Source organism: Passer domesticus, chromosome 6 (assembly GCF_036417665.1).
Source record: "Passer domesticus isolate bPasDom1 chromosome 6, bPasDom1.hap1, whole genome shotgun sequence".
Taxonomy (NCBI): domain Eukaryota; kingdom Metazoa; phylum Chordata; class Aves; order Passeriformes; family Passeridae; genus Passer; species Passer domesticus.
Window position 1 is genome coordinate 15298638 of NC_087479.1, and position 12753 is coordinate 15311390.

The window sequence follows — 12753 nt, forward strand, 5'->3', positions numbered from 1 at the left end:
GCCTGCCTAACTGGGCCCATATATTCAACACCCACACAAAAAAACTGAAGTAACACACATTACAATAAGCACTTACCACTAAAGGATAACATACAACTCTTTCCTATTCCTGGTACTGAAGATGTATATCCTGTAGCAGAACTTTTACTTTAAAAAATCAAACAAAACAAAACCAAGTTGGTTACTTCCAAAAGTGCTCCTCTTAATTGTGTCATCACGCTGTTTAATAGTATTGGAGGCTATTTCTGAGTTTATATTAAAATTAAATGAGAAAGTTATGCTAAAATGTCTTTAAGAAATGTATGAAATTAGATTTAGCAATTCATATTGAAAATTGCTTTTAATATATGATAAAAGGTGACGTTTATTAACTTAAAAGAAATTCATAACCATTTCTAGGCTTCAGCATGCCTTAGATGTTTCTTTCCTCAGTTAATCAATTAAACAGAAAGCTGAAAATGTAAGTCACAGTTCAGTGAGCACATCACTATTTTCAGAGATCCATGAGTATTAATTTCATAAGAGCTGTCTATTAGCAAACATCTGCCTATGAGGTAAGCAATGAAGATTATAAAGATACTTAGGACACTTGTCTATGTTGCTGTATTTTGGGTGCAGTACTTGAGTACTGAAAGATTGGCTTCGAACCAGCTTGGATTTTTTTTCTTCTTTGCCTAAAAATATAGAGAACATTTTTTAATATGAATACTGCTTTTCCTCAATAATTAAGAACACTTTAAAATACATTTTTCTGTCAATCTCTGGTAAATGAAGGAATGAGATTATTTAAATACTTCAATTAAAAAAAATAAACCTTAGGTCATTATTTATATACTACAGAGTTAAACAAAACTAAAAACCATAGAAAATACATTAAGTTCTAGGAGAAGTATCTTTTCCACTGTGCAGTAGGTGTAACTTGGGTCCACAGATGTCAACAGCAGCTTTGCTGGGGTTTAACCTGATGATGTGAGATCAAAGTGTTCCAGGTGAGTTTTTGAACTCTTCTTACCTGCTGAGGTACCAGAAGAGCTTCCAGAAATAGAGAGATTGATACTTTTTGCCAACACTGATGATGTTTTACTGTCTCTACCTAAAAAAAAAAATAAAATAAATCAAATCAAATCAAATAAAAAGTCCAGTATAATCCCTTCCCTCTTAAAACTTGAATTTTTATAAAAGAGAGGACATAACATATCACAGTCCTGGAGCAAACAGTAATAATATCTAATCCACTGGTAATAGCACTTCAGAAATACCACAGAAAAGTACTTACACTATATCCCAAAATGAAAAATAACAGAGAACTAAAACTGTAATGTATTTTATTAATAAACCCAAAATAAAACATATTATTATATATAAAATAAAATATGAGGCAATGTTTCATAAGTAACTTCAGAAATAGATAGAAACAATTTTTATATGTAATTTCTAAATCTATTTATTGTATCAAGTGTCTCTTCTGTGCTCCTTCCTCTATTACCTTTGTAGAAGTGCAAAGCATGCATAAACATGTACACAAATAAACAAACTTACGTTTCTTTTCAAACATTTTATCATTAATATTTGTAGATCTTCCTTCATTTTTCTGCTTCTCTTTTTCTAATTGTTCCTAAAACAAAAAGAATTAATAAAAGAATGAATAGTTTTCTTAGATATTATTCAGGTAAAAGTAAATAAATTGTGTTTCCAAATAACAGTTCATTTTAACTCTCCTGCTAGTAGTACAATCCCTGATGAATATTCAGAGAGCCAATTAAGTAGTTCAGAAAGAAATCAGGGTACATATCTCGTTTAAAAACAGCAATCTGAAGAAAGCTCAGAGCTGAAGTTCACATCTGTAACTCATAATTGAAATTATGCCTGGCTTTTGGGGGTTTTTTTAACTTCAAAAAGATACAGACATTTTTGCATTGACAGCTGGCAATGCAAAACTTTTCTGTAACAGACACTCTGAAAATAGAACAGGCAACACTTATTTCATAGAATTCAATGAAAATGGTTTTATAAATTTTAAGGTGTGTCACATATATTCAACTTTATAAAGATCTAAAATGAACATTCACAGTTGATGAATTTTTATGAAAAATAAAATCAACTATGTAAAATTCTTCAGGTTCATGGAATTTGTTTGCCCTTCTGTAATACTATCCAGCCTAAAAGTATATTCCATTTTGTGAGTAGATATCACTCCAGCTTCAAGAAACTATACAAGAGTAGCATACTTTCTATACAATTTTCACAATAAAAATAGTTAAGTAAACCATAATTGCTCTAATCTACATTTTTCATGTAGTTCTAATTACTACCTAATCAAGAAAAGAAAGAGGTAATTAATTCAGGTCAGGGTTGCTGGAAAATAGTTTCTATAAAGTCCACTACTAAAATTAAGGAAATTTGCTAACACATTCAGTATTAAAATCTTAACAGTCTGATACATTTAAGTGGGTTGAATGGCTCTTCATCTGTTTGGGACTGCAACATGTCACAATTCACTGTGTCCCTCTCAGGCTCCCCAAAAGCATGTCATTCACAGACAGTGCTAATGAGACCTTTGTGATACAGAAGGGTGGCACAGATCAGTGGCCTATACCATAAAAATTCAGGTGCTTTTCTAAAGCATAGCTGTGGAAACAGGGTAAAAATTGATATCATCATACAACACACAGTAGCACTGGAGGCTCTTTTGCAATATGAAACCCTTTCAGTATAAAAGCATTGGCTGTATCTACCTGCAGACTGCTCGAGCTCAGCTCAAGACTGTGAGTTGTGTGCATGCAGGTCTGAGAACCCAGAGCTCGAGCTGCCTGGGGACAGTGAAGTGGCAGAACTCTGTGGCTCAGGTGTATTTGCTCATACTGACCTGCAATACCCACTGACATCAAAGTGGACCACAAAGGTAGGAAACAAGGACATTTTTGGGACACTCCTGAATCTCTTCTGACTCACTACAAAGAAGTTTATTTACTCCAAGTCACAGGAATCATGCTAACAATTTTAGGATCTTCTGAATCCTGTCAGCTGCTCAGCTTCTCCCACCTGAGTCTGGAGGGGAGGCAGCAGACAGGAGGACTGCAGTGGTCTGACCTAGGCTTTGTGGAGATGTGGTGAAGATACAAGCTGTGTGCTGAAGTGCTTACTGCAACTTTTACTTTTGTCTCTTTCCTGGCTAATTGGAAAGCCTGTAACACAGAGCATTCTTCAGCTTCCTTGGGACAAAAGAAGTTAAGAAGTTATAAGATCAATTTCTTTGCCTAGGGAAGCTGTATGTGAATTCTGAGGTGTTTCATTGCAGTTTATCATGTTATACATGGTATTTCTCAGATACAGCAAAAGTTAGGTAGTAAAGAAAAAATGTTACACATTACTTTGAAGGACTTAACTCTATTACAAAGTGTAAAATGAAACCACACACAGATAATGAACCTATCAGGTCTCTCCAAAATACACATTTCCCCTACCTTAAAACTACTGCCTCATTAATATGGAGCTACAATCTGTTTAAAATAATGGCAGTGTACTGATAAAATATGCCATTTCTAAAAGGAGATGTTGTCTCTCTTTTTCTTGATCCAATAGATAATTTTCATAAAATCTTTTCTGAAACTTCAAAATAAAATAAATAAAAATAAAAAATCACTACATGAAATTGGAAACTAACAGTAAATATTAAAGTTAGTAAGTACTTACAGCATCTACAGAGATCTCCATTCTGTCCAATTCTAACACTGTCTATAAAGAAAATTAAAACATTATTTATTATTACTCTATGGCATGCCACACTATAAAGTACAAAATTGTCTTTTCTTCCTATATATTTGAAACCTATGCTTTTATTTTTGTGGTACAAATGCAGTTTAAAAGTGTCAGAGAGTATTCTCAGAGACCTGCTGAGACTCACAATGAATAGATTCACAGAATATTTATATGGAAATCAAAATACACTCAAGGAAGCACCTCAGCAAGAATAGCTACAGCACAGGCTTAGGAACCAGGAGTGAAAAAAGCAACTCAGGAACCTGTGTCTGACTCAGAAGGTTCCACACAAGTGCTCACTCAGTCTCTCTCCTGCAGACTGGCCCTGTGAGGAAGCCACCTACTTGAGCTATTTCACTTCAGGGTTTCTGAATTTGAAACTAAGCATGAACATTCCTTAAAGATGTACTTTTTTGCGTATCCACATTAAAAACACATTTGTAACATTTTAAAATCAATGCTTTGTCTGTATATTGTAAAATATATAGTCTAACAAAATATCTCTGTCCCACAAACCTGATGGGTTTTACTAAAATCAACATTCAATCATTCTCTAGTCTTTTTTTTTTCATAAATGGTCATTGAACCAAAATTCTGAATTTGAATCACTACAAAATAACTGCAATATAAGTAACCAGGGAAACATTAACACTCCTAAATTTCACAGAACATATTATACTACACCATCTTTTAATTGTTCAAAATTGCATAATAGAGAATGGAATTTTTTAATCTCCTGTTCTTACATTGAGAAAATCCATAGGAAGCATAACATTAGTGATAAACGCGAGATTAAATGCTGCTTAAAAAGAAAAATGCTTACTCTTTTCACAATAGTCAAGACATCTTTGTCTTTCTCTTGACACAGAAGTTTCCTTATACATAATTCCAACTGCTGAAGTAAATGTTTATCAGTGGGAATCTTCAGAGTAGATTTCACTTTTGGCAACAAACAGCATAACTTCATTCTATTAAAAAAATCCCAAACAAACAACCCAAATATTCACCTTTTGATGCAGATGCTTAATATATATCATTAATTCTCAATGTATTGCATGCTAGCATTTGACACAAAATAATTAAGCGGTCTTATTTTTCAGAACTGATTTTTGCTTACGTGTTGATTCCAGACATACCGTTTTCAAAAAGGGTCTATAGATCATGAATACAGTCCATAAACATCTTTGGTTTGTCTGGGTTTTTCTAAAATCTAGAAAAATAAGGAGACCTCTGGATTTCCCAAGTGATATGCACACCTAACTTTATCAGTTACCGACTGACCTGCTCCTGGGATTTTCTAGCACCATTCCCATGCTTCCCTGCATCTTTAATACTGGTCATTCTGAAGGCTCTTTATGGTTTTACTCAAGTTCCATTATTTAAGCAAAACATAAAACTTTTAACAGTATTTCTTAATATATTATTTAAGGCTTTTTTTTCTGTACACTGCTACATATTGTACATACCTGACATTTGCCACTGGGTCATGTGTAAGTTCAAGCACAGGTAAAAAGAAGTATTTACAGAAGAATGATTTTGAAAACAGTTCCATAATGAATTCACAAGTATCTAAAAAACGAAGTCTGTTCCAGTAACTTTTTCCTTGGCCCAATTCTGAAAAATAAAAATTTGCAGATATTATCTACAATGTCAGATAAAAAACATTTCATGGGCTGACCTTTGAGTTAAAAGATGATAATCGCAGGCATCAAAAGACATATTTTCAGCCTGTCTCAATTCTTTCTTTTAGTAAAAAACTAACATTCCGAATTTAATTAATTCTGTCAGTGAGCACTTGAAAAAGCAAAAGAGCAAGTGAACTAAATACAGTGTTAAACAGTATGCCTTTCAAACCATGTCACAGGAGTATCAAAATTCCTGTGTAAACATCAAGGAATGTTAATGAGAACTGTTAAAACTCCTAAACTATCTTTAAAGCACATAGCATACAGCAAAACGTCAAATTCAGGTGACTGATTAATAAATTAATTTCTGAGATTTATTATGCTGAAGTCTCTAGAGAATTTTACTTCTACAGTGGAACTCTGTTTTTTATATTGCTGCACCCACAACTTAGTAATTTCGGCTAAAAGAAGTAGGGTTGGAAGGGTCTTGGCACATTATCAGTTTCTGCATTGCCTCTTCCCCAATCCCTTTATATAAACTTATATAAACTCCAGCTCATACGCACTGTACATTTTGCTGGTGATAATATGAGCAACTGAACGTCTTCCAAGCGTAGTCTCTCCAATTATGGAAGGAAATTACACTGAATAAATGCAACTGTAAATAGATCTTCAGCCAAAACTAACTTTCATTTCTCAGTAATGGAGGAAAGATCCTCTTACGTTCAATCAGTTTCTGAATAACCTCGTGTCTCTGTTCTTGTTTGCGATTGTAACGCAAATAAACGCAGAGAGTCCGAGCAGCTGCTTTTTGGACTGGCAGGACATTCTTGAAAGAAATAAAGGGAACACAGTTAAACATATCTGCAGAAGTATGACTAAAAGCATATATAGAATTAGAAAAAAATTAGCGAAAAAGTGCCTAACTTTATAAATTTTTTAATAAATGTCATAACATAAGAAAGAATTATGAAGTTTGGCCAGTTCATGAGACACCTGCTTCTTTATTCCTTCTGACCAACTAGATTTAACTATTTCATAAGCACCTTAAAATATTCCATGTTTGCAAGGCACCTTCTGTAATGCAGGTGTTAGAAACAAAATTTACATCATCTTCTCTCACAAGAGTTTTATTCTTGAATTAACTCAGTAAAATTTCAGACTAGTAGCTCTAAATGATAATTTATTTTAGAATTTCAGAGTCCTTTCATAAAGAATAAAAGAATAAATAAAAGAATAAATAAAAGAATAAATAAAGAATAATGTATGGAATCAGGAAAAAGAAGGCATATTTCAGAGGAAAAAGTTTTGATTTAACTAGAAACAAACTGACGACGAGCACAAGGAAAGGAAGAAGTATTGGGTAGGAGGAAAACTGTCAATCCAAATTTTGCTCCTCAAATGGGGGCAAGTTTTCAGCAAAAATTGTCATAGAAAAAATGACAGCGCTTGATATACCATATGAAAGTGATAGGACTTTAAGATTAATGTAACACAGGAAGTACTACACAAAGCAAATATCCATTGGTCTAACTTGCATTTACAAACAAAAGCAAATGAGAAAGTGACAGGTGAGCTCACATTTGTTAAAATGATTGTCAACATCCTGTGAAGAAAACGGTAATAGATCTGATCACTTGATATGATATGAGGGAGACATGCATATTTTTGTAGTAACTTCTCATGTGTTCTCCATTTTAAAGATGTCGCTGCTCTCTGTTCTGCTGTTGTTAATGCAGGAATCAAGTCAGGAATAGAGAGTAACTAGAAACAGAAAGATAAACAATAATTTTACATTTTCAAGCTGTGTGTTTTGTCACTATGCTTAAAAAGTAAATCACAACAATATAAGAAGGGAAGACTAATCTGAAAGCTATTTCAGTACCTAGCTAAATACACTTTCATCTCCAATCCCTTCTCCTGACAAAGGAAAACTAAACACTGTTCTCTTTGTAACACCCTTTTACAGATATTAAAACCATTACGCCAACTCTCCTCAGTATTCTCTCTCTCAAACCAAATGAATCCCATTTCTCTTTTATCCTCTTCATCTTCGCAGTTATTGTTCTCAATCCCCTAATTAGTTCTAGTAGGAATTAATTTTAGTAGGAATTGTACACCTTTTCTCAGTAGAAGGCAAAGAATTTTTAGTATCCAAGCTAAATTCCCTTTAATATTAAGAAAAATTAAACAGACCGCCACACGTGACATTGCATTTGCTGTATGTTATATATATTTATAGCTGTAAACAACTAACAAATTCAAATTTTTAAATTACACTGTCAACTTCTTTACGCACAAGAAAATTAATTTCTTCAGTTCTTATACACCTGCAATATCTCAATTTATCATACATTTAGGAAGTATGCTCAAAAACAGCATCCTTTCTGTTCCATCTTAGAGGTGAGGAGTCATGGAATAAACCATCATTCAGAGCCACACACAATTAAACTAGAAAAGGTGGGAGCTGAGTACTGATCTCTTAATTCAGTGTCTTCACTTCAGGAAATGGATTTCCTTCTAGCAGAAGCCTTAAAATGGCACCCATGAGCAATTGGTACATCAATATGAAAAAATTTAAAATAGGTATTAGCTATTAATCCTTAACACAAAATCAAGTTTTGTTTTCACTTATCTGTGGTTAATTAGAAAAATAACATGTTCATAAACTGTTCATTTTAATATTAACTCTAATATTTCCAAATTTTTTTTTAATGTTGAAGCTTATAATGTCAACAATAAAAAAAAAGCAAACTAACAAATGGAAACTTCGTATCTCTCCAAAGCAGAAACTAATCATGAAAACCTCTTCCTACAAAATTTGTCTGAAATTTCTTACTACCCTCATTTAGAAAGAAAATGTTAAAAACCCCATGAGAATACCCACCTTGCTTTCTGATCCATTGTTTTCTCCTCCATTAGTCATTAGTTCAAGGATTTCAGGAAGGTGACCTACTAGGGCATCTAACACCTATTTAAAGAAAGGCTGAATGAAAGAGGTCTCATGAAAGAGTAAATTAACTCAGCTCCTTTTTTAACTCTCACCAACATATCCCTGCTGACACCTTTCAAGTTACTGCTCTCTCATATTGAAAAAAAAAAGGAGATTAATTGCAATGATTAGCTGCATTGATGACGGATTACAGGTCTCAGTTTCTATTTATGTGATCAGACTAGTTTTACAACTGGAGTAGTCTAACTTACTACTGGAGTATCTGGTATCAGAGGAAATGGTGATTTTTTTGTTGAATATGTCTCTTTTTTCCATCCTAAAAAGCCTCACTGTGTTAACTGCAATATAACTGATTCATGTTCTATGCAAGTTACCATGGACCAAATCTCTTTCTGTAAATCTTGATCTTCGAACCATACACAACTTTATCTCCTCCTCAACTGGACAATAAAAATGAAACAAAGCAAAAGACCTTGAATCCTATCAACTATTATTTTAATATAGTACCAAACCCACAGCTTTTTAGAGTTTGTAAGGTAATAAATAATACAGCAATTAAAACTAGTCTTTTAAAAGTGAATAAATTTAGTGTGGGTTTACTAAATCCAAACACCTTCCTATTTTCCTCCTTTTTATTCACAGGAGGCTGGGGTCTTTATGCAGAGTCTGTGCAATAGAAGTAAAAGCTGTTAATCATTTCAAATTGTTACTCTACTGTGCTAGTGAAGAGTTATTAAACATGAAGATAATCTGCCTTGATGTAACAAGCAAAAAAAAGTTTCAATAAAAGTGTATTACCTCCAGTGACTCATCCTGTAATAGTGTAACCAGTTCTTTATGTATTGTATACACATCAGAATTTAAAAGCTTAGCAACCTAAAAAATGACAGTAAGATAGCAAGGTGAAACATTCTTTAGTTCTATGGCACAACACTGCTTTCTTACTTTACAGCAAGCATGAAGAGACACAGAAAAAAGTGTTTAATATCAGTTTTCTAAAGCTGTGTACTTTCCCACTGATCACATTAAAAATATGCTTATAGAAAGAACATGAGACAAGAAACAGGTCTATTATCTAACTATGAAACATGTTTCTGGAATTAACTCTATTTCACATTTAACAAGAATTTTTTAGGCTGCACTGCAAGGCTAGAAATTTCCTTGAGGAATATTCAAATGCTGTAAATTAGGAGAGTTAAGAGTCAGCCTGCTGTATAATTTACAGAAGATGAAATGCAAAATTTTCTTATCCTGTGCTGGATTTTACGTTTCCCCAACCTTCCACCCAAATTTTCCACTCCTTACTCCTTTTGGTTTTTGACTGTGACTCATGTGATTCATAAGTCTCATGTAAATTTTAAAAAAAACACCAGCAGTCCATCTCCATGCTATTAAAAAGCTTTTATAGCAAGCATAACACAAACTCAATGAATGAGAATTTTTTGCCACAAGAAATATTTAGATGATGTTTTTTAATGTTCCTTTAAGCCAAGTGAAAATAAGAGCTTACTTTCAATCAAGATTGAAAGGAAATAGCTACAAGGACTTTTATTTTTTGGAAAGTAATCCAGCTAGCAGGGAATGCCATAAACTACTCATTTTTGCCTGTCGCGTGGTTGCCTAGTTAAACTGTTAAAATTAAATCAACAAGAACTAAATGTACATTTAGACCAAGGTATAATTTTACAGTTTTTTTTTTTTTTAATGAGCTAAAATACTTTCCTCATATTCAGGCAGTACCTTAATAGTGCTATACAGCTAAAACAAAATATTATGTAGAATTGATGCTAATTTTACAATTTCAATAATTATGTTGGACTATTATTCATTAAAACAATACATCAATAGGTAATGAGAACTGGAAATCCATACATCTTTCTTACAATGGTGGAAGTAAAGCCATTTTTCCCTCTACTATTCATTTAAAAGTTTTCAGCAAATTGCTTAATTTACCAATTTCCCCAGAAAAAAAATGGGATCAAAGACTGAAACACAAGAGTGTTATGAAACACATTTTAATTTCTGGAATTCACTCCATATAGTTAATAATACCTATGCATTTGTACATTTTTTTTCATTGCTCCTTACAATCTGACCTAGCAGTAATCTCTTGTAGACAAATGTCACACAACTTAAATAAAATAATGTGTATATGGGCTATAGCTACAGAGGTTAGAAGGAACCGAACACCCTTGAAAAACTAAATAATTTCAATACATTTTCTTATGTCTTTTTATGTTGGTTGGCCACAAATGTAAGCTTGACAAAAAAGCAAAATAAAATAAAACCATGTGAGCAGTAACAAAGAACCATTGTAGACTTACTTCAAAGAAACTTATGGCCATGGTATATCTGACAGAAACTTCGGGGTCATGACAAAGGCAGAAGAATATAGAATAAAGTTCTAAATGGAAGTTCTTTGGATCCACAAAAACAATCATGGCCTGTGGAAGGATAAAGTCCTTTTTTAACTACACAGCTAAAGGATGACACTAGCAGAGATTATCAGATAACTTAAGAGGTAACAGGTTGTTATTTTACAGAGGAAGTGTGGAGGTTTTGCTGGCCTTGTTAAAACACAGGCACCAGACAAAATCCAGAACTGAGAACTAAACTGAATTTATTTATCTTCCAGACATGCTGCAGGCTGTTTTTTTGAAGATAAAGACTAAAACCATGAGATATAAAACTTAAGATTTCTAATATTGTTCATGTTTCTGTACTCTAGCAAAAATTGCAAATGGATACTTCAAAAACAAAGAACATTTTAGCGAGCAGCAGTGCAAGAATCTGAATTTCAATATGATTGTGTTTGTACATACCTTGGTTTTGCTCAAATAAACCAATAGATGTCTACCTACAGTGTGTTTGCCTTTAAAAGGCAGAAGAAGAAATATCTGTCTACTGGCTCTTGGTGCAAACATGTTTTCATTGAATACAAATGCAGCAAGTCAAAATACAAAGTAGATTTACAGAAATATGACTGGTGTATTTAAAGACCTCACATAAAATTGAAAAGACTTTCTGTACTCAGGCAGGACCATGACTAAAACATCAACCTGAGCATTCAGTTTCAATCTCCAACTCCCTAGAATGATGTGACACACAATGAATGTGAAAGTGTGGATTCAACTGGTTTGAAACTGGGGACTCTGTTTCACAGACATTTCCCCAAACACTTTGTGCTAAGCGTTTGGAGAAAATGTGTAAGAAAGAATAGGACCAGTAAACTCTTAGAACACCATTTCCTCAGTCCAAATTTGCCAATAATTTTCTGAGGCTCTGCAGAGTAGTATTTCCTGCTAACTCTTTTGCACAACCTCACTAACTGAAACTTTGCATGAAAGAGCTAAAATCTAGATAATAATGAACAATTTGGGAATAACTCCTCTACCACTTCTATAGTCCTATTTACAGAATTACATGCACAACACAAATTAAGATTAAACCTTAAATTAATATTACTTACTGGAAAATTGTAAGCACAGTTTTTCCTCACTGAAATATACTTCTTTTCCTGTTCCAGAGTTTGCAAATGTAGTTGGTTATCATTATGCCCATTTTCCTGCTGTAAACCCAGTGTGGAAAGCTTCTTATAAAATTCCAAAAATCGCAAGTGCTGTTCAGGAGTAAAAATGCCTCAAAAAAAGAAAAAAAAAAACCAAACAAAACAACAAACTTTCCTCATTACAAATGCTATTAATAATGTACCCAAACAAATATTATTTTAAAATCCATCAAATATCTTGATTTTATCTCTCCTCTTCCTTCTACCTGCCTTAAATCCAGCAGAGTATATTCACTACACACAATTACTCAAAACAAACGGGAATGTATCTAGCAAGAAGAATTTAAAAACTACAAGTGCATTAATAATAAGAGAATAACCAAGAAAAGGCTCAATTTTCTATTCCAGAGAGCAAGAAAAAGCTACCACTGATTGGTATCAAGAAGGCTGAAATTTTTAAGAATTTTTTTAAATTCCACTAATATCATTAGGCTGAATACAATTAATAAGTCTGACAAAAATTCAAGCTTTAAGTAGAGAAACAACAGATCAGTGGGTCTTAAACAAAAGGTTTTCAAAATGTGCAGTCAGATGTGCTTCGTTCCAGTACTCAAAGTACTAGCTGTTGAAATCTTAAATAATAGAATAGAAAAGGGCTGAAGTGGTACTTATATTTAATAACTGGAGAGGGAAAGGACAAGCCATATAATTACAAAAGTCAGGTTCCTTTCACATGTTTGAAAAAATTGAAACAAACAAAGAAAAAGTCTACTACTAAATACCAACATATATTCCCCCCCAAAAAATAGCAGTAGCCAACATGGCAAAAGGAAAACTTGTCAAACTGATTCAATTTCCTTCTAGTATGGGATAACAGGACCTGTGAAACAAAAGCGGCAATAAGGGTC

At 33.2% G+C, this 12753-nt stretch overlaps 1 protein-coding gene across 2 annotated transcripts in view; it reads right to left on the reverse strand.

Moving 5' to 3' along the window:
* PPP4R4 (protein phosphatase 4 regulatory subunit 4) overlaps window positions 1-12753 on the reverse strand; it is a 56787-nt gene that overhangs the window by 6845 nt on the left and 37189 nt on the right. For both annotated transcript variants that reach the window (XM_064423495.1, XM_064423496.1), the window contains 13 exons: window positions 11807-11976; window positions 10662-10781; window positions 9136-9213; window positions 8272-8355; window positions 6966-7148; window positions 6108-6213; window positions 5226-5373; window positions 4583-4727; window positions 3694-3735; window positions 1540-1615; window positions 1013-1093; window positions 581-674; window positions 77-147 (listed from right to left, as the gene is read on the reverse strand). In XM_064423495.1, the coding sequence (XP_064279565.1) occupies window positions 77-147; window positions 581-674; window positions 1013-1093; window positions 1540-1615; window positions 3694-3735; window positions 4583-4727; window positions 5226-5373; window positions 6108-6213; window positions 6966-7148; window positions 8272-8355; window positions 9136-9213; window positions 10662-10781; window positions 11807-11976 (1398 nt within the window). The remainder of the gene's footprint in view (window positions 1-76; window positions 148-580; window positions 675-1012; window positions 1094-1539; window positions 1616-3693; window positions 3736-4582; window positions 4728-5225; window positions 5374-6107; window positions 6214-6965; window positions 7149-8271; window positions 8356-9135; window positions 9214-10661; window positions 10782-11806; window positions 11977-12753) is intronic.